Consider the following 22,858-nt stretch of genomic DNA (forward strand, 5'->3'; position numbering starts at 1 on the left):
TTTAGGAAACTTAAAGGTCATGGTGTTGCATTTGTTATCCATAAGGAATCACTAAAATGACTGCTATGGAGAAGAAAACTAAGCCAGGAGCTACAGCTACAGTATTTAACCAGTGAGCAAAATGTCCTTCTGGGAGGGAAGATAATAAGGAAAAGGAGAAAATGACAGAACTTCCAATACCTACAGGAGAAGTTATTTTGAAGTGGCAGTAGAACAAAGAGGACACCCTACCACAATCTCCTGCCCCTGAAGCATATGGGATAGAAGAATAGAAAAAGTTTCTGGCCGGGCCTGGTGGCTCATGCCTGCCTAGCACTCTGGGAGGCCGAGGCTGGGGGATCGCTAAAGATCAGGAGTTCTAGACTAGCCTGAGCAAGAGCGAGACCCCGTCTCTCTACTAAAAATAGAAAGAAATTATCAGGATACTAAGAAATATATATAGAAAAACTTAGCTGGGCATGATGGCACATGACTGTAGTCCCAGCTACTCGGGAAGCTGAAGCAGGATTGTGTAAGCCCAGGAGTTTAAGGTTGCTGTGAGCTAGGCTGATGCCACAAGCTAGACTGCCTGGGCAACAGAGCAAAACTCTGTCTCCAAAGAAAGAAAAAGCTTCTATTGAGGTGAACAGGGTCCTAAAGGGATACTTCTGTCAGAAAGGCAAGGAAACAACTAGAATATTAGGAAAAAAGACCAGACATGAGCTGCTCTGAAGTTAGAAATGTATCATTAACCTATGTCTCAAGTTCAGCTCATTGGTTTATACCAGGAGTATTCAAACTATGACAAGCAAGTCAATCCTGCCCTCTGTGGACTAGTTTGTATGGTTACAGACTAAGAATGGTTTTTACATTTTTAAAGGGTGGTAAAACACACAGACACACACACGCACGGCACACGCACACAGACACAAATATGCAACAGGAACTACATTTGGCCTGCAACACCTAATAAGTTACTATAGCTTACACAGAAGTGCCAAAAAAGTTCCCTTTACTTTGTTCCATGGCCATGGGCTGTAGAAGCTGTCTTACAAAAATATGCTACTGATTTGAAAGTGGTCTAGATGAAGGGAGTACAACTTATTACCACAGAAAAAACATGTTCTACAGACAAGGATGAAGGGTATAATTTTAAAGGGTATAATTATAAATTTCACTCTCCAGACAAGTTATCTCTTCGGCTACTTTGGTCCAGCTAGGAGTAACATGACATTGATTGCCATAGTCGTAAAGGATAAAGTAAATCCATTCTTAAACAAATATTTATCTATCTGTTCTAGTTCTCAGCAGTGTATCTTGTTAAGTTAAATTTTTTGCTTTGACAGCACAGGGGAAACTAGGAACAAATGTTTGAGGGGGAGGACAATCTGCCAATTTCACAAGTTATTCATCTAACAGTATGGGCTTTAAAGTATCAGTCCAGATAAAACAGTTCCTATTCTCTTCACTGTAACTTGTGACTCAGTTTTTACAGCCACTTTAAGACTAAATATGAACAAGAGAGAGAGAAGGAAACTTTTCAATGACTAAAGAGATATTAACTTATTATGTAATCATTAAACCACACTTTTACATGGATTACTAAAGCTAATCAGCATCAGGCACATTACTGAAAGTGAAATAATTAGAACCATAACAAGTAAAATTATGGAAATAATTTTATTTTTAACTTTCGAAAGTAAAATAGTTACAGTTGAAGTTTAAACTGTAAACAAGATGTAGCTGATACCTGTTAACCTCATACAGCATTGCTTTCTTTTCTTGAAAATACTCACACATTTGCATTGCATCCTTTGGAAAATAGGATATTTTCATTTAACAAGTTCTGTGAAGAACACAATTCTACAACACTCATGTTTTTCATGATACTTGAAATATTGAGTTAAATGTCATCCTATCTCTTCGAAGAAAAAATAACATAATTAAAATCATTGATTCTCTAATCTTTAGTTCTGTCTCCACAAATAAAACTTAAGACTTTTCACAATAAGAAAGCAGAAAATAATATACATTCAAAAGGAACTAAAACTTGATATTATCTATCCCCTTTGCAAAAGATAACAGATTAAGTGTGGGAGATCAATAATCACTTTTAAATTGTTTTTACCATTTAACTCTGGCTCATAAAATAATAATGTATAATCCATCAGTGTATACAAATTCCATATCACATTTTTCCCTATCTTATAATAAAAGAAAATAGGCTTAATGTTTAAGAGGAGAATTAGTGTGACATAACTGCTGAAAGACAATTTTGCTATGGTCACAGCTCCAGAAGTATCCACAAGAACCTTTCAGAAAACAGGTTACTGTCCATTTCCCAAAATGTGAGATTACATAATCCTAGAAACACGTGAGGAAAAAAATTAAAACACTTTTTGCCCTCACTCATATTTCTCCCACCCCCAAAATTCATATTAAATAATTTTTACAGATCACTTCTATTTTAGCAATTTAATGTACATAAAAAGCAATTCTTCATTTTTAAATAAAAATCCTAACACCATTTTTGAAACTACAAGTGGAATTCTCATGATGTAAGAAAATGAGTTAAATAGCAAATTCTTGTATCTCGACAATTATGTTCCATAATCAATTAGTATAACTTGAAGGTCTCAAATTATTTATTTTAAATTCAAGTAAAGACAATTAGTCCACTGCAGTCATTTCCTCATCTGAGTCACTTGATTCATCTTTTAGTTCCAAACCCCCAAAGTCTTCGTCCACAGTTATAATAGTTTTCCTCTTGCACTTCCTGGGAACTACATCATTAGCACAAATTTTTTTCATTTTAATGTTTGGCAATTTCTTCAAATCTAAATTCCATTCCCTAGACAAAGAAAGAGATAGTGTTGGTAGGAGCTGAAGCAGAAGAGTCAATTTCAAAACTATGAAAGTAGAAGAAAGTTTACATATTTATAGCAGATTCAAATACACTAGAAAGAACCAATATAAGTTCACTATGAAAAAAAAAACAACATCCTAAGAACTGAGGCTTCTTTTTCCAAACCTATTGCATTTTCTCATTAATATACAGTGGTAATAACTGCACAGAGAATCCCATATATTTAAAACTTCAAAAGCAACAGAGGAAAACGTTAGGTAGGAGTTACAATGAAACTTTGTTCCATTCTTTTATTCTCCCCACCTATCTCCCTCCTTCAGGCTATACCAATCAAGAATCTCAAAAGTATGAACTATGTCATACTGAGCAAATCTCCAAAATGCACAAAGGTTTTCCTTTGCACACATAATGCTACATCAAAATTAAGTTTCAGCAATCAGACCACTGTTATTCTTATAATGGAAAATTTTCAGCTTTTCAACCCCACTATTTTCCATGACAATTAATTACTGTAGGAGCAAAGTGAATTGTTTTGAGAACTCTAACCAGCAATACTAGCAGGCTATGCTCATCTATTCTCTCGTTTCTGGCTTACTTTGAAGGTGGCAGAACATATATTGTTTTAGAAATAACAAGCATATTTGTTTATTTGATTAAGATTACTAGCAAAAAAATATTTAGGGTATAAACAGAATCTTAAACTCCATGTATTTAAGTTGTAAGTATCTGCTGTACATGACCTAATAAACAAACTTCTTCTTAAATATGATAGATGAATTCTATTAGAGCTAATTTAGTTTCTATAAATTCAGAAGTATAAAAGATGACTGTATTTAAATTTATCTAATTTCAATTAATGTTAAAATTTTAGACCCATCAACATGGTCTAGTTAAGACCAAAATGACTGATAAAACAGAACTTATGTTTGAAAGCTAAAATATTGAAATCCTCCTCAATGGTCTCCCTGGTAACACACAGGAGGACAATTAGAAGGACCACTGGACCACGCAGCTCCTTTCCCTGATATCACTCCCCATTAACCATCTTCTTTTCAAAAGAGGCTGCTGCACAACAGTCTGGGGATGTGACTCTGAGCCAAGTTCTTTGCAGTTTTAAAGTATTTTAGACTACACTGAAAAACAAAAGGTACACAATGTCATTATCATTTCAGTGTATATCAGGTGTTTCAAATAAACACAACTTCAGAAAATTCTTACTTGGTCTGATAAAAGAGAATAGGTTAAAAGAAACCCCTGATTTTCTTTTAGCTTTATTATCTAGACTGAAAACATAAGAAAGTTCATGCCTCATATATTTTACACGCAGTTTCAAGGGAACAAGAAAACAGACAGCCTCACCTAAAAGTTTTCAGATTACTCGCATTCACAATGTCTGGAATTTCTGGAAAAGAAAATAATTTATATGCATTAGGCAATATTTTTATCATTTTACAGTTTCCTCAATTTATTATTTCAGATAGAACAAATAATAACTGATAGACAGCAAGAACATCCAAAAGAAAACAGGATTTCAAAGCACTATCATTAACATGAAAAAAATAAGTTTGGCAAGTATAAAGGGCTTAGTTTAAGAAGATGATTTAAGAAAAAGGGTATTAAATAACAAATTCTCGCACAGAATCTATGAAATAAAACCTATTAACAAAATAAACCCTATCCTTTTTAACTATAAAAGGTATCCAGCAAAACCTATCAATACCCTAAAATAACATGCCAGATCATGTTATGTTTTTTTCTTGGTGAAAAAATACAATTTTTTCAAGCATATACTTTACTTTGGCAAGTAGAATTTATCTGAGGAATGCAAGAATTATTTAAAATTAAAAAATCATGTTATCAAAACATGAAAAACAAATTTTAAAATAATATAATCAATAGGTACTCGATGAAGGTCAATAAAACTTAAACCCATCTTTAATAAAAACTATGTGTATGACAGTTCCTTACCATGATTAGAAAATTCATTATAAACTAATATGCATGATCATACTTAAATTGGTGAAACACAGGAGGTAGGCATGTACAACAAACACTGAAACACTGCGGCAAAAACTCTGGCCAATGCAATACAATATTAACTAAAATTTAGTATCAAGTAATGAGAAGAAGATAAAAAAAACATGTTTGATACACTGCACACTGACTTTTAGAATAGTTTCAGAAAGCAAGAATGTGAGGGACTAGGTATTAAAAGACGTAAATTAAATACAAAAGTCTTTTCAAAGGAATTTTAATAAAATGAGTAAGAAATAGTTATACCACCAAGAAATAGGGGGCAGAGGTGGTCATATCCAGTCTTCTCAGAATCGTATCAAAACAGAATTTGGTGACACCTTCCCCACAGGATCCTACATACCTGTAAACTAGTCGGAGTCTGCCCACCAGACACATCCCTGATTCAGGGAAAAGCACTGTGGCAGAGTCCGAAGAACAGCACATCTGAGTTCTAGTATTGGCTCTGTTGCCAATAAATGTTCACCCTAGACGTGCTCTGTTAATTACTGCCAATTAATCTGACCACTAGATGTTGAACAGAGACTTTAGGGGGAAAGAGTGTGAGCACAGACACCAGTTGAGAGACTGTCACAATGGTACAGTTGAGATGATGGTGGCCTGAACTAGGGAGGTGGTAGTAGCAGTGGTAAAGTCATCAGATTCTAAATATATTTTGCTGATGAGCTGGATGTGAACTGTGAAAGTGACTCCAGGGTTTCTGATCTGAGCAACCAGTAAAGTGGTGATGCTACTTACCGAAACTGGAAACTCGCAGGAGGAGCAAGTTTTAGGAGAAAAACAAGACCTTGCTTTGTGACATGTCAAGTTTGAGATGCCCATAAAACATCTGAACAGAAAGTTTGAGAAACCCAAGTTTGCTACTGCAAATCTGAAGGTCCAGGGACAAGTCAGTGTTGACAATATAAATTTGGAAGTTATCAGCATTATTACTATCACAGTAGAAAGATATAATGTCACTATCAGAAAATTAATAGTTTAGTCGGGAATGCAGAGGGAAAAAAAGAATCCAACAGTATTCTAAACACTCACAAAGAAAAGGAAGAAAATCAAACCAAATAAACAGAATAGATAAACCCTTTGAAATGAATTATAAATCTGATACTGCTATGTATTTTTAAAAGAAAAAATAATGACAGTGAACACACCGAGGCCGTAACCTTCATACTGCTGCCGCTCCCGCTCCATCGTCTGCTTGATGACTGTCTCCCGGGAACAGTGCCGCCTTCCCTGCCTGTCTTTGATGCTGTTATGTAACTCAATCTGCTCCAGCTCACTGCTGAATCGATTCAAATACCTGAAAAATAAGAAAATGATCAGTTACAAAGTCTTATATATTTGGCTTACATTAATTCATGGAAATCTTAGTCCCCAGCTATCCTTTAAATGTTTATGTTTCTCTGAGTCCCTCAGGTTCTCAACCCTCTGTACCCCTTCCCTGAATAACTACCATTTCCTTAACTTCATGGGCCAAATCACAGCCTGCTATCAAAGTATCTGTTGAACTGCAGACCCTCATATTCAACCACTGACTGGATATCTCCATTGAGACGTCCCCTAGCGGCTTCACCCTTAGCACATCAAAACCGAACTTGTCATCACCCTATCCCAACCTCCCCCATCAAACTACTCCATCTTGCGGGCTCCTTATCTCAGGAAATAGTGGGACCATTCATCCAGTTACCAAGTGAGGAATGCAGGCATACTCCTGGACGCCTCTCTCTCCTTCATCCTGTATTTAAGTTTCCACTAAAGACTCAGACTTCTATCTTCTCAACATCTCTACAATGGTTCCTTTTTCTTCATCACACTACTACTAACCAAACAGAGGCCACCATCATCTCTTGTCTAGATGTCTACATTGGCCTCTCAACAGTCCCCCAGCCAGAGCCATGTTTCCCTGGTACATCTTCCTCATTTTCACAAATGTTAACCTTTCCAAAGTTTAAACAAGATCATCTCAAGTGCTTGCTGTAAAAGCCTCCCATGGCTCCTAATGTCCTCAGAGAAGGTCCAAACTCTGACACTGACACCTAAGGTCTTACATGAGCTGGTTGTCACTTACTGTACCTGCTATACTTTCTTTCTTAAACTTGTTATTTCAGTCATATTAGATGTTGGGCAGATCATTAAATATGTTCTCTTTGCTCTCACCTTGGGGCCTTTTAGATATTGTTCTGACTAGATACTCTTCAAATTACCTTACCTGGATCTGCTAATCCCTACCTTTCAGGTGCCAGTTTAGGTATTTCTCCAGGAATGCCTTCCTGATTCCAAGAAACTGGGTTAACTACCACTCTAAGGCCCAGTAAGGTTACAAACCTACTAAAGTAGCTAAGCCATTATATAAATCCAGTCCTTCTGCTAACAAAGCCCATTTGCTCTTCTGCAAATGCAGGACAGAGCTCTGTCTCTTAAGGAACCAGGTTGGAGAATTACCTTTCCTGACTCTTTGCTCATAATATTGCCCAGGGTTTACCTTTCAATCAATTCACAAGCATCTTTCTTTGAATATCTCACTTTTTGGGGATCGAGATGATTTTGAAACCACTGAAGTTTTTCACCTATGAATAAGAAGTACCAAGATAGTTTAGCACCACAAGCCATCACTTGAGCAAAGAGGTATTTATTATAATTCTCAACATTGATGTGTTTAAAACAGAACTAAAATTTATTTCAATGTTAAATATAAAATCTTGTGTGGGCTCAAAGCTAATTAAACCAGTCTGTCAGAAATTAAACTGTCACATTTTAATTTAGGGGAAAGACAGAGGTGGGAGGGATGCTCTTTTGTATGTATTTCTTATCCAATATGGATGCAGAAAAAGAAAAAAGAATACTGTAACAGAACATGAAGTTCTAAGTATTTAAAAAGCAAAGGACAGAATTTGTCTAAAAAAAAAAAACATAAATGATTAATGATGAAAAATGATATTTGCTGAACATTTAATAAGCTGCAAACACGATATAAATAGCTTTACACTCCTATGAAAATTTGCACTATTATTATCCCCATCTACAGATGAGAGAGGTTAAGTAAACTATCCAGGTCCCCAAAGTTAGTAAGTACATTAAGCACACAAGAGCTGCTAGATAATGTGCAAAGAGGGATTGAGAAATATTATCCAAGAACCAAGAGAATTCATTCTTACAAATAAATCTAATGATCAGGGTCACTTTCAGTTAGATATCTCAATATTACAGCATACCAATATCCTGTTTAGAAATATTTTTCTATTACCTAATGAAGCATTAGAGATGAGGGTTCAAATATCTTTAATTTTAGCAATAAAGCCTAATAGTATTTTAAAATCTTAGACTTGTCAGTAAAAATTTACTAACAATAAATCTGACCCCCCAAAAAGAGACTGTGACACTGAGATAGACATTGAGGATGTATGTATTCATATCAGTAAATATGAATTGTTTTTTCCATAATACTTAAGCTATAATATTACATAATCCTAAAAGCTAGGGAGTTAGAATTAAACTGTATAGATAGATGTATGGATGGATACATACTTGTGTAGACAGGTAGGTAGTTTAAATATAAACAATTTCTGAAAACCCAAGCTAGAAATCATTAACATTGTTTATTCCAAAAGTTTAATGATTGATTTGTTTCATCTTAATCTAGTCTGGTAAAGAAAATTCACTTTGATAAACATAGTATTTCGCTAGGCAAATAAACATAAAAATTGGTATAGGGCAGAAATTCATATACTCTAGCCAGAATTTCAATAAGTGAAACCCACTTACCAATAACGTTGAGACGCAAGGCCTTGTCATTCTTCAATCTTGGAAGAAAAGGCATGTACATATTAGAAAATTTCCAAAGCAAGCTTTAAAAATCTGTCAAAACAAGAAAAACTACCCCAAAACCTTTAATTCAAGGTTCAATCTTTTATACATAATACAATGCTTCTCTTTTAAATGATCAGAACAAAATGTTACCAGAAATTTTTTTAGTTCTTCAATAATTAAAGGAAGTTTATAGAACAAGCTAGTTTCAAAAACAAAACCAAAAGCTTAATAGGATTATGAATGTTCAGATGGGTTTTGTATAATATGCAAAATACAGTGCACAAGAATAATGCATATCTTCTAGAAGATTGCCACTAAGACTAAAATGCATTACTGTCATCTCTTAAACTTTAATAACATAGGATGATTACTTTTCATAAATTTGATAATAAAATTAAAAACCTATTTGTTCTCAGAAAGACTGTAGGTAATATATGCCTCCTATTATTGATAGTCTAAAATAATTATTCATTGAAGAGCTCTTTGGATACCTAGTCTTTGCCAGACTTCACATTAGCCTCTAGCAATGAACATAATAAGCTACTGTCCCGTCCCAACAAAGCTTAAAATCTAGAGGGCAAACATGGAGATGCATAGAAAGCCACAAAAGCATATTTAGAAAGCACCTCTAGGACTTTTTAGGATTTGGGAAGGTGTTCCAGAGCAAGTAACCTTTGAGGTGAGATCTGAATATTCAGAGAAGTTATTCAGGATTAAAAAAAAAAAAAAAGAGGATGGGGAACATGGGAATGGGAAAAAAAAAAAAAAACTCTTGGCTAAAGGAGAAGGCTTTGTATAAAGGGAAAGTACACATGGCTTTTATTCATAAAGGAGTAATAAGCAAACCACCCTCCCATTTTACACAACTAGAAAACTGGAGAAATAAAATGAAGCCTTTTTTTTTTTTTTTTTTTTTTTTTACAAAAAACCTTTTTAGCCACAGAATGGGAAAAAACACTCATAATACAAATAACTAATAACTTATATCTAGAATATACAGTTTTTATTACCTATACAGTTTTTATTACCTAATAGACAAAGAACCCAGTGCTAAAAAGGGCAAAAAGATTTGAATAGATTCTTCATCAAAGACATATATAAATGACCAATAAGCACATAACAAGATGCTCAACACATTAGTCATCAAGAAATGAAAATTTAAACCACCCTAAGATACCACTATATATCTCCTAGATAGGCTGAAATTAAAGTTAAAAAAAAAACAAACCTAACAAAACATGTTCGAGTGGGTATGTAGTAAATATAACTTACATTCTGATGAAAATATAAAATGGTACTACCACTTTTGAACCAGCAATTCTTATAAACTTAATTCCTTATACACTCAAACAAAAATCTATCATATGACCCAGCAATTCCAGTTCTAGGAAATGAAAGAAAAATGAAAATATATGTCCACACAAACATCTGTACATGAATGTTCACGTATACTATTCATAATAGTAGGGGTTGGTAAATATTTTCTTAAGTGGTCACATAGTAACATTTTGGGCTTTGGGGGCTATGTAATCTTTCACAATTACTCAACTCTGCCATTACAGTCTGAAAGCAGTCATGGCAAACACAAAAAGAACAGGCATAAATGTTTTCCAATAAAATTTTTCATAATAATAGGTAGCTAGTCCCTTAGGTTGGAGACCCCTGATAACAGCCAAAAACTGTAAAGAATACAAATGATCATCAACAGTGAATAAACAAACCACATATCCATACACAGAATACTCATAATAAAAGGAATGGACAACTAATACATAAAATGACATGGATAAATCTCACAAACATTATGATAAATGAAAGAAGCTGGCACAAAAGACTACATACAGAATGATTCCATTTATATGAAACAGTAAGAAAGATAAATGCCACCTATCAAATAAAAGAGCAAATTAGTGACTGCCTGAGGCCAGGGGCAAATGATAAGGATTGATTGACTGGGAAGACACACAAGGGAATTTTTTTAAAAGATGACATTGTACTACCTATTGATCATGGTGGTTATACCGATGTATGCAATTGTCAAAACCCAAAAAATGCACACTTAAAATGTGTCCATTATATTGTATGTTACTTATACCTCAAAGTTGATTCAAAAAAAAAAAAAAAAAAAAAAAAACAACACTTCATAATAAGGTGGAGAATGGTTGGAAAGGAATTCATTCCTTTCAAGTAAGCCTGGAGGGAAGAATCTAGTTAGAAGTTGCCATAGTTCTCAACGGACTCAATGGGAGCCTCAACTACAGTGGTAGCCACTGTATGGAAAAATTCTTATTAAAGCAGACAATGTGTGAATTTGATTTTTAAAGAGAATCAATTCTTTAAGTGAAGTGACATCAACATTAATTCTCAAAAGCAGTTGTTTTCTAGATTCTTATCCATCTAGCTTAGTTTCCTTTGTCAATTTTCCAGACTGTGTCGTTTTCATTTGGTATCTAGAATTCTTTGCCAAAATGTTGCTATGCTGAGAAATCATAAAATAAAGCTAAAATCATATCATACAGAATAGCCATTCACTGCCTGTAAATTGTTCACTGTTTGCAACATGCCCGTCCCAGTTTCCATTCATAGTTTCTATGAATGAGTCCTAAGATGAAGAACATGTTTGAACTTTTACTCTAACTTTGTTATTCACTTCTGCAGTATCTTTAACTAAACTGAGGCCATCAGTAAGCATCAACCTGATCAACTCAGAAAGTCTGGATTTATATCCTCCACCACTTGTCAAAAGGCACAGTGCCCTAACAAATACCCCCCCTTCTCCCTAAAAAGAAACCCCAGGAAATGGTACAAAGAATCCTCAGTTCTGTGGAAAAGTATAAACTAGCTACCACTGTGCCTTAGGAAACCAATTAAGGTCATTAAGTAGTTCATAGGCACAGAATTAAACAATCTTTAATCAAGTGGTAAGAAGTTGCTTCCCCTTACTCCACTTTCCTTTGATTCTTTCACATTATAGTAAGGATAAAATTTAGTTTATCTTGCAAATCTTCCAACCTTTGCCAAATCTGTTCACCAAGAATAACACAAAAGGACTTCTCAGGCTCAGACCATTCAGGGCAGGTAATAGTATCTACTTGATTTTAACAGAGATATAATGTCTCCTCTTTAAAAAATGGTATTTAAAGGAAACTAAATAATAGTACAGGTCAGTGGTTCTCATAGCGTAGTCCCTAAAACACAAGCAAAAAAAAAAAAAAATCAGCATTACCTCAAAAATGTAGAGAATATAAAACTCTAGGGCTTGGAACAGTTTTAATGAGCCCTACAGGTGTGTCTCCTGTAAAGTTTATGAAATACTGGTGTAGGTGATAAAAGAAATTGCACAATCATAGTAGTAGTAAATCATGTTAAAAAGATAACAAAATCATGAAAATGATACACAAATACCTGAAGTTTGAAAAATTACCATTTTAAAGCAACACTGCTATATCATCATAATCAACCTTTATGTAAAAAAAAAAAAAAAAAGATACCTCCCCCAAAAAGAAAGAAAATAGGACTATGCTATCACAACACTTGATTATTCTCTTCCAGAAAGCTTCTAGCCACATCATTGTGAAACAGCTAACCTTTACTAAATATGGTTTGTCTTAAGCAAGGAGTCATCATGTAACAATGAAAGTGCCAGTTTCCATTAGCTAGCGTGTAAATGCATTTAACATTCATTAAAATGGCAGAATTATTCTAAAATAGTCAAAATGACAATTTTTATTTGGTCTTCACTTGATTTTCAGGAATCTTTGAAATACCATCTTCTTTTTCCTCCTTCTCAGTCTCATTTGTGGAATCCTCCTTGTCCCACCCAACATCTAAACAGTGGAGGGTCTCTGGACTCAACTGCTGCCTTCCTTCTCTCTCCTCTATACAGTTAATCATAGGTGATCTTACCCAGTCTCACAGTTTGAAATCCCATATGGATACTGATGGCTCCCAAATTTGTGTCTACATCCCTAACCTATTCTCTGAATACTAGACCCAACATATCCAACTGCCTAGGCTACATCTCCTATTATATATCTAATAGGTACTTTAACCTATATGCCCAATACATATATCAGGATAGCTCACTCCCTCATATTTTTCAACTCTTTGCTCAAATGTAACTTCTATAGAGAAGCATTCCATAACTATGCTATGTAAAACAAACCTCTTTTTCACTCTCAATCCTATAACCCTTTTTAATTTTTCATTACACTGATTACAAACTGCTATTTAAATTTATTTATCTGTTTTAGGTAAGCTCTGTAAGAGTAGAGATCTTGTTTAGTTTTACTCTTAGCACATAGAACACATGCAAACATTTATTAACGAGAGGAAAAGAATATTGAGGAAGGATGTATGTTTGAAGGATAAATGTATAAAAGGCTTTTTACCAATGTGTAATACAAACAATGAAAAGATACTTACCTTTCCTTCTTTTCTTGTTTGTGGGCCTCTCTTGTAATTTGAGCTGCTTTTCTACTATATGGATGGATGACTTTTTTTTCCCGTCCTGCACTTTTTCCTTTTGGTACTTTAGGCTAAAAAATACAAAAACACATAGTAGGATATATAAGTGACTCCAGTCATAAAATTTTCTTTAAAAATGAATTTTAAAAACATTACTATAACAAAAATGCACTGAGCCAGAAATACTGCATAAGAAATCAGGAGATAAACCAGACTTGTTAAATAATTTTAAGTCTTTGTTTCCATGGTCATAATAGAAATGATATATTTGGAACTACTCTCCCATGATATAAGAGAGTACAAAAAGGCACAGAAGAGATCAATAAACTCAGCTCTTCAACTCTTCCATCTTCAAAGTAGCAAAGAGACTCAGGGCCAGAAATCTGTGTCACAGTTTAGAAGATTAAGGGGACAGAAGGAACACAGGTCATTAGTGGGAGTTGGACTGTAGAGGTTGCATGTGGAACAGAGTGATCAGTGAATCAAACAAAATAAAAGTTGGGCTCATGGCCTGTGCAAATTAGAAACAGAGAAAATAATAGAAGCCATCTCAAAACTAGCACATCCAACAGGGAACAAATTACTTTCTCACTCAAGCTTTATGCCAGTTAACTAGGTCATAATTCATTCAGTCCTCCAAACTAGACATTTCAGTAATTTTTTATTCCTATATAATCCTATATCTTACCTAAATTATCTCACCTATATTATTTAGAAATCAGGTTTGGTGCTCTGCAACAAAAACCCAAAATAATAATGGCTTAATCCAGACAAAGTTCAGTTCTCTCCTCTTAAAAGTAGGAGCTGAAGGCTCTGCTCCACTAAAGCACTCAGGGATCCAGGCTCCTTCCATCATGTTGTGTACCATCCTTAGCTGTAACTTATGTAGTCCAAGATGGCTTAATACCAGGTCTACAATCCAGCCAGTGAGAAATAGGGAAAAAAATCAGAAAGTATATATAGCCTTTTGCTTTTAGAGTACCATATAGGAAGTTGCAGATTCTTCCGCTCACATCCATTGACCAAAATTTAGTCAGTGTTACATAAAGGAGACTAGTAAATATAATCTTTATTCATTAGTTAAAAAAAAATACCTATAAGAGAAAAAATATATATTAGGGGACAGCTGGAAGTCTCTTAACATACCTAATCTTCAAAAAGGCCAAGTATCTCTAGAATCTTCTTTTGAAAACTACTGTCAAATGCCTTAATTCAGTTCTTGTGATCTTTCATGATTAGAATGGCCTTTAGGTTCTTCCTGCTAATCCTTTTTTCAACAAAGTCACAGAGCTTCTCTTCCTACAACACTCGTTTAGTAAAGTCCCTTTCCCCTTCTTAAAGAGCTCCACTGTCTCACAATTAGACCTTAAGTCTTAACATGGAAAACAATCTATCCCCAGCGATATTTCCCATGCCCCTCCACAAAAGATCCTTCACCCCATTCTTAATGACTTCTCACCATTCCACAACACACCATGCTGTTTTATAAGTTCTCTAGATTACATTGTTACCACTCACTGCCTGCAAAAATCCTTTCCCTTACTTGTCCTTTGATAAGATATAGCTCCAAATCATTTCCTTTGTAAGACTTTATAGGCTGAATTAATTTAAATGACCACCAATTCCTCATTCACACGTTTTCATTCTTTCAACAAATATTGAGTGCCTCTGCTTACTTTTTTTATTTGCTCATTAATTTAATTGAAGCTGAATTTCATCCATTTCTATTTATTTCAGAATATTATGGGAGCACAAATATTTTGGTTGCCTCACCCATCTGCTTACTTTTTGATAAACCTGCCCAGAGAAGACATGTCCCAGTCTGAAACACAGTGTCACTGGAGGTTAGTTACAGGTATAGGGGAATAAGAAGTAAATCCATCCTAAAACAAAGTGTATGTATTTCTTCTGTGTGTTTCTATGCACACAATGGGGATGGAGTGGAGAAAGGGAGGAGTGAAAAGGATGTTCTGAGCTTAAACTCTACCCAGCAAACATGAATCAAATTAAAACTTTGAGAATATGTGGCAGGCTGCCTCTAAGATGGCTCCCAATGAAGTCTACTTCCTGATATTCATGCCCTTATGTAATCCTCTCCCTTTGAGTGTGGGCTGGACCTAGTGACTCATTTCTAATGAAGAGCATTTGGCAAAAGCAATGAGATGTCAATTGCAAGGTTAGGTAAAGAAAGGACTCTGGCTTCCATCTTGCTCATTCTCTCTTTTGCTCTCACTTGGCTCACCCTGATGGAAACCAGCTGTTATGTAGTGAGCTGCCCTATGGACAGGCCCATGAGACAGTAGCTCGCAAAGAACTGAGGCCTTCAGTCCAACAGTCCACCAGAAACTAAATCCCACCAAGAACCATGTGAGTGAGCTTAGAAGTGGATCCATCCCAACTGTACCTTGAAACCACAGCCCCACTTCAGTGCAACCTTGTGAGAAACCTTGAGGCAAAGGAACCAGGTAAGCTATGTCTGATTCCCCACCCAAAGAAACTGTGAAATAATAAATGTTGTTTTAAGCCACCGAATTTTAGGCTAACTTATTACAAAGAAATAGACAATAACTGATACAAGACAAAAAAATAAATAAATAAAGCAAAGGTGCACTTTTTAAAAAGATATCTTGATCCCTCATAGTATACCAAGTAAAATGCTTTAAAAAAACGAAAAAAGGTCACAAAAATCATGAGGAAAAAAGATAAACTCTCTGAGGCTGCTAAAATTTAAAAACTGATGATATGTAGCTGTGACATTTCAGCACTATGAACACGACTAAAAAAAATTTCCTTTAAAGGCTTAAAAACTTTTGTTAGAAAAAGAAATTGTTAGATAGTTTTTGAGTGCAACAGTGTCCTCGTGGCATTAGAAGAGCTGGAATAAAGAACCTTTGGACTTAGTATAAAGAAGGTACAAAGAAACTGAACCTACATTCTGACTCAACTGATGTTTATGATTCCTTATAATAATTTATTCATGAAAAGGTTGCCTCAAGGCAGGATATGAATATGTGAGACACAGAAATATGCACAATACAATTTACTATATTTCAAAATTTTCATATTTTTCAATACATTAAAATTTTAAAAAATGCTTCAACAGGGAAAAATTGAAGTAAAACCCTACCAATAAAATAACTAACAAACTGTTTTGAATAGCTATGCCTAGTCTGAAAAATCTCTGGCACCACAGAAATATTCCAATCAGAAAACCTGTATTAAAAGTATCTCTTTCCTACAATCTTTGGTGAGTACTTTAAAAAATCCAGTCTAAAAATCTATTCTTTGGATTCGTAATTGAGAGTAACAGAAGAAAACACATAAATAGTTCCTTCAAAAAACAGCAACAGAGAGTTATTTCAGGGCTAATATGTTTCAAATATTCCTGTTAAAATCATAAATAACAAGATCTTTTCCTAAAAGATCAGAGTCTAGGCTCAACTAGAGATAGCAATGACATTTAGACTATCAAGTATAATGAGAAACCTAAAGGAGCAATCATTCCATCAAACACTTAAGGTACATAAAGGTATATGAATACTTTTAAAAAGTATAAAACTAAAGCCATACATATCACGAGAAAGCTTACAGTATAACTTAAACACCAAAACACAGTTGTGCGTCACTTAAAGACAGGGATACTTTCTGAGAAATGCATCATTAGGTGAGTCCGTGTGTTGAGCAAACATCAGAGTGTACTTGCACAAACCTAGATGGTGTAACCCAGCTGTCCCCAACCTTTTGGCACCAGGGACCAATTTTTCCATGGGGATTGGGGGGTGAGGGAGGGGGAGAGGTGGAGCTAGGGCAATGATGTCAGCAATGGGAAAGGGGAGCAACTTAAACTCACCTTCTGCTGTTGCCCCATTTCCCCCACCCCAACTCCAGCTTGTTTCATGGAAGACAATTTTTCCTCTGCAGGCTCAGTCCCTAACGAGCCATGGACCAGTACTGGTCTGCAGCCTGGGTGTCGGGGATGGCAGGCCTATTACACATCTAGACCATATGGTATAGCTTATTGCTCCTAGGCTACAAACCTGTACAGCGTGTTACCATCCAGCATGTTATCTACTGTAGGCAACTATACCACATCTGTGTATCTAAACATGTCTAAACATAGAAAAGATACAGCAAAAATACAGTGTTATAATCTTATGAGGCCACCTTCATATACGTGGTCTGCCCCATTGACAGAAATGTCATTAGGTGGGGCACGACTATAAATTGCACCACATGCATGAAGCCATTTAACTCCAGTGACAATGATGGAATAGAATGTACTAATTAAGAGAATATGAACATTTTTTTGCATTGACTCTTTAGTAAAGAACCCTAGTGCATATTCCTTGCTTAACAGATAAATATGACTCCAATGACAGGTGTCAATGACAAATAATTAGGGCTTCTAAAAGGGATCCAGTATTTCCAGATGTAAGCCTTTCTAAACCCCACACAATCTTCAAGGAGCACTTAAAAGGTGAAGTTCAACTGCTCCTTGAAGGGATCCAAGACTAACCATTTCAGATTCTAGTAACCTTTATCTCTTGGTAGCATTTACCACCTACCAATATACTGCCTTGCCCAGTCATTTAATTGTACACTGTGTGTTCTCTCAATATCAGCTCAAGACTGAAAATATGTCCTATGTGGCTGAAAATCATAATTTAAAAGATGTCAAAATAAAGTGGGATGCTGCCCTGAGTAAGCATTTTACTGAGCATCCACTGTGTACTGTACACTGAGCTATTATTAAAAATATTAAGCATGTTCAAAAAACAGCATGAACTATCTGATATAAAAATAATTTTTTAAATAGCTCATGAACAATACTCTTCGTAACATTAAGAAAACATCTTGATAATTCTTTAATGCAGACTTATCTCTCACGTGAGATTCTAACATCTAGCTCAACTTGTTTTGTTATTCCAGACTCACCCAGTAATATCTAGTAACAATTAACCTCTTCTCCCACATATTCTGCTACCACTCTTCACACTCCAACCTTATGCTAATATTTGTTAATTGAAAAAAATAATTTACTGAGCACACACTATATATATCATGTACAAGAATAAGTACTGAAACTCGAGGATCAAAAACAGACATGAACTTGCCCTCATGGAGTTTACAATCTAGTCAACTCATGAATAACTCATTTAGTAAGTGCTGGCCAGAAAATGGCCAGAAAGCTCAGCATTCTGACTAACTTTGAGAAATAGGAAAATGCCTCCCTGAGGAAATAATTTAAGACCTAAAAGACAAGGAATTTACCAAACATTTCTCAATTTCCAAGCTACAAAATAAACCTACGACCTAAATAATATGGAAGTTAATGTTTAAATTTGAGAATCAAATAAAAATATCCTCCTTGTTCCCCAAACAAGAAAACTAGTATGAAATAATATAGTTCAGTAATGATTTTGATCCAACATCAAGAAATACTTGCACCACTGCACTATATTTCTGGATACCATTAATCAAACGCTCTTTGCAACAAGACACTGAAAATCAAAAACCCACATGAGTTGAATAACAATTATCTTCCATACCATTATTTTTTAATGGCAAAAAATAGTAAACCTAAATAGAAAATGAAAAGCAAAGCATTAAAAAATAAGTTATAGGAAAAACACGATTGGTTTTAATTCTTTTAACTTCAGTCAGAATGTTCCAACCAAAGTTTGGAAGAAAAGTTTAAAGGTAACAGGTTAGAGTAAGATATTTGTCATTATAATTGTTTTTGTAAATTATAGAAACATATTGTCTTTAAAAGTAGACAATAAGTCTAGTAAAAGAGTAGTAGTGTAGTTTGAACTCCCTTCACATGCAACACCATTTAGATATACCTGGAACAGTAATATGAAATTAATGTGATTAAATGATACTTCCATCAAAGACCAGGATATCATATTTGAGATCATAATGAATAATGAATATTTAAAACACGCTCCAATTCAAGAATGAGTCTCAAGAACATAATGATTAACCGAAAAAAAATCGTGAAGAAACAACATAGTGTTTTGGAATATATACAAACATATATAGTAACCATAAAGAAAAATAATGGAACTATAAAACACAAATTTTAGATACTGTTTGCCTCTGAGGGATTCCTGAAAGTCACAGGTTCAAAGAGGAGAACAAAGAGGCTTTCAAAGGCTGCTTTATTTCTTAAACTACATTACAGATAAAGGCGAGTCCTTATACTACCTATCTTTACACTTAAACGTGCTTTATAAATACTTTTGTAACTACTCAACTTTTAATAAAAACAATCTTCACTAACCTGGCGGGAATGGGGGTGGGGTGACCAAAGAGGCAGGATCGGGAGCAGGAATGGGTCACTAATGGGCTATGAACGGACGCAGAGGAAGAAGTGACTGAGTTCATTCAGAGGACACACAGGCCAGAAGTGGCACAGGAGTGCGGGGCCAACGCTCTCAAAAGTTTTGCCGAACTCCCACATACATTTACCAGTGAGCATCTGCGACGCAAAGATGCGAGTTGCCCACTCCCACTCCTACCCAAGGGGGCAGTTACTAAGAAGTTAGGCACGAGGCAGAGTGGCAGAGCAGCAAGTGAGCACTAACTCAGACACAGAACTCTAAGGGTCTAAGGTCCGGACCCTGGACCTGGGCCTCTCTCTTGGCTTCGCCCTGCACTCCAACCCCAGCTCCACCGCCCAATAATATTCACTTTGCATCCTCTCCTCGCCCCGGTTCCCCAGACACTTCCCTCCCTGCCTGCCTCCGCGACAGGAGCCTTCCAATTAATCAACCGAGCGGGTTCAGGGAAGCAGGAGGGGGCCCACCATGGTGACGTCCTCGTGGCCACGGAACACCTCCGCGCTCTGGACCCGGGCAGGGTCACCAACCGCCGCGCCAGCAACTCCCGCGAGCACCCCTGAAGAACACACGTGGGGCCCGAGCAGCCGGCACAAACTCTACCGGAAAGGGAGGAGCGAGTCCGTATCTGTTAAACGTCCCGGGAAACTGAAACCTCGTGTTTTTTTGGCCGCGTCGGATTTCAAGCGCTCGGCGGAGGGCGTACCATCCTTGCTTGCTGGCGGGGCGCAGTGGGGAGCCTGCTGCGGGCCGCTGAACGTGGCCGGGGGCTGAGTGCAGGGTGGGGTTTTGAACCCGGCTTGCAGGTGTTCCTCGTTCCTGGCTACTCGCGTTCTGGCCTCCAGAGAAGAGAGAAAGCTTGGGCATCTGTCTCTTGAGCAGGACTCCAGAGACAGCAGCCTCTTCAGACAAGAGGTTCCCTCTGGGGGCTCCCGCATCTGGGGAACTAACTGGTCCCCGCCTGGAGGGCTGCGCTGAGATGGCCCGCGCGCTAGAGCGGCGGGTGGTCCCGACCCCTGCTCCTCCCCTTACTGCTTTACCTTGGGCACGTCCTTTCCCCCACTGGGTCTTAGATTCTTCATCTGAAAAGTCCCCTTGCTCATTTTCAAGGGCCCTTCCAACCCAGTTTTTCTGTTCTTCTCTTACGGTATGAGAGTCTTTGTTTCACCTGTACGTGTGAAAATCCCATACACAATGTATTCATTCAACAAACATTTACTGAATGCTGTTATGTGCCAGGCCTTGGGGCTACTCTGACAGTATCACTGCCCTCAGCTCATATTCGGGGTTGGGAAGTTAGATATAAAAACAAATCAATAAATATCATTTCAAATAATATAAGTACTCTAAAGAAAATAAAGCGAAGGGGGTGGGCCGGAAAGTTGTTATACACGACACGTAGTGGTCTCTAAAATCCTTTTTTAAAAGCGATAACTTAGCAGAGACTTGAATTATGAGAGAAAACTAGGCATGGGAAAAAGTACCAGGCAGAGTGAACTTGAGTGTGCCTAGATGTGTGTGTTCTAGTAAATGCATTTAATCAACGAATATATCCATTGTTTAAAATAGTTTAAATTGTAATCAAGAGTGTGCGGAGCAAGGTATTGTCACATGCCTTTTAAGTGGGTGAAAGTATTAATATATTTTGTGTGAACACACTCATTGAGGGTTACCCTGGAATACATACTGTGGACAGACGACAGTGTAGTCTCAGGATAGGGATACTTTCTTAAAAATGCATCCTTAGGCAATTGTATTTGCTAAAATCATAGAGTACTTACACAAACCTACATGGTATAGCCTACAACTGTATGATATAACCTATTGCTTCTAAGGTACAAAAACCATACACCCTAGCTACATTCTCTAACCACTTGCTGTGAAGCCGTCTTTGACCCACTCTATCCCATTCCCTAAGTCTGGCCTAGTGCAAATCAGCCTCCTGAGTTCTATATTACTGCAAATCTATTAACCATTAAACCCTCATTCTGGCTGTTTTAGCAGTTCCTAATTGTTCTATTGATCACAAAATTCTTACCTGTTCCTACCCCTTTCCTAAATTTCAAATTACCAAGTCAACATACCATCTATCCTGAGACTTTTATTTTTTAATTTTAGTTGGGTTTTAAAAATAAAAGACTTCATTTTTTCCTCATTCAAATTCAATCCCTAAGTAATATTGATTATGGACACATTCAAAATACACCGTATATGTTCGTTTGATACACTATCGAATGCAAAAATGAATTGTACAGAATAAGAGTAAAATAGCAATAATGATGGCTAATATTCCATAATAATTTAATGTGGACATCCACCACTGAGATAGCAGAATGAATCTCCCTGCTTTTCCTCTTCAATATGACATCCCCCTCTCATAACTATGTAGATGATTTGGAGACATCTTAAAGATATTTTTCTGTACTTTAACAAATATACTAAGATGTGTGTATATATTTGTGTGTTGTGTGTATAAGCGTTAAGTATTGATTAACATTAGGTATTGATACAATAAAAATACATTCGTAATTTCTAGGGTAACCACTAAAAGAAACAGGATACTTAAGTTTGTACAGGCTACACACAAGTCAAGAAAATAAGATAATTGGAATGATTTAAAAAATGGATAATTCAAATTAAGAAAATAAAGGAGGAAAAAGATGAAAGATTCAATAGTAAGGAAATTTTTTTAAGTGGTAATAAATTTAAATCCATAAAACAGTAGTTATGGACTAACTGCCCCAAACTAAAAAATATGTATGTCAGATTAGATTGAAAACATCCAACTATATCCTGCTTATATTTTCTAAAATATAAGGGAATAGAAAAATTTAAATAAAAAATGGAAGGAGATATGCTAAGCAAATACCAACTGAAAGAATGCTGGTATAGATATATTAATGTTATACAAAATATACTTTAGGTCAAAAAGTATTATACTAGATAGAAAATACCACTTTGTAATGATAAAAGGTTTCCATTTTAAATTCATATGCATCTAGTAATTTCAACGTGCCTTTTTCCATAATTAGTGGTACAATCAGATAAGATGTCACCAGTGACTTAGAAGACTTGACCAGAACACAATTTGACTTAACAAATCTATACAGAATACTGCTGCTAGTGCTTACAAGAATACATGTGTTTTCAAACATGTACAGGATAGTTAACAAAATTGATCATACATTGGGTCAGAAAGAAAGTGTAAACAAAGCTGAAAGGATTGAAGGCACATAAAAATGTTCTTTGACCACCATGTAATTAAATTAGAAATCAATAACAAATAAAATATCTAGATACTTTCCATATATTGAGAAATTAATAATTATGCTTCCAAATAAGTCATGGATTAAAGAAGAAATCA

The 22,858-nt window shown here is 35.8% G+C and overlaps 1 protein-coding gene across 1 annotated transcript; it reads right to left on the minus strand.

The window, feature by feature from the left end:
* Window positions 1-1,645: 1,645 nt before the first annotated feature.
* On the minus strand, window positions 1,646-20,103 carry TMA16 (translation machinery associated 16 homolog). The gene is made up of 7 exons (XM_012735584.2): window positions 19,962-20,103; window positions 13,109-13,221; window positions 8,639-8,676; window positions 7,359-7,443; window positions 6,028-6,176; window positions 4,205-4,247; window positions 1,646-2,830 (listed from the first exon to the last, which is right to left on the minus strand). Exons 1-7 carry the CDS (start codon window positions 19,962-19,964, stop codon window positions 2,650-2,652), a joined length of 612 nt encoding a protein of 203 aa, XP_012591038.1. The 5' UTR covers window positions 19,965-20,103; the 3' UTR covers window positions 1,646-2,649.
* Window positions 20,104-22,858: the final 2,755 nt, after the last annotated feature.

The sequence above is a fragment of the Microcebus murinus genome, chromosome 15 (genome assembly GCF_040939455.1).
Source record: "Microcebus murinus isolate Inina chromosome 15, M.murinus_Inina_mat1.0, whole genome shotgun sequence".
Classification (NCBI taxonomy): Eukaryota; Metazoa; Chordata; class Mammalia; order Primates; family Cheirogaleidae; genus Microcebus; species Microcebus murinus.

Bases quoted from the DNA above. Each gene is read 5' to 3' on its own strand.
- TMA16 (XM_012735584.2), bottom strand. The intron at 8,677-13,108 runs GTAAGTATCTTT...TTTTCTTCCAAG, and splicing joins AAACAAGAAAAGAAGGAAAG to ATTGAAGAATGACAAGGCCT. The intron at 6,177-7,358 runs GTAAACCCTGGG...CTTATTTTTCAG, and splicing joins GCTTGTGAATTGATTGAAAG to GTATTTGAATCGATTCAGCA.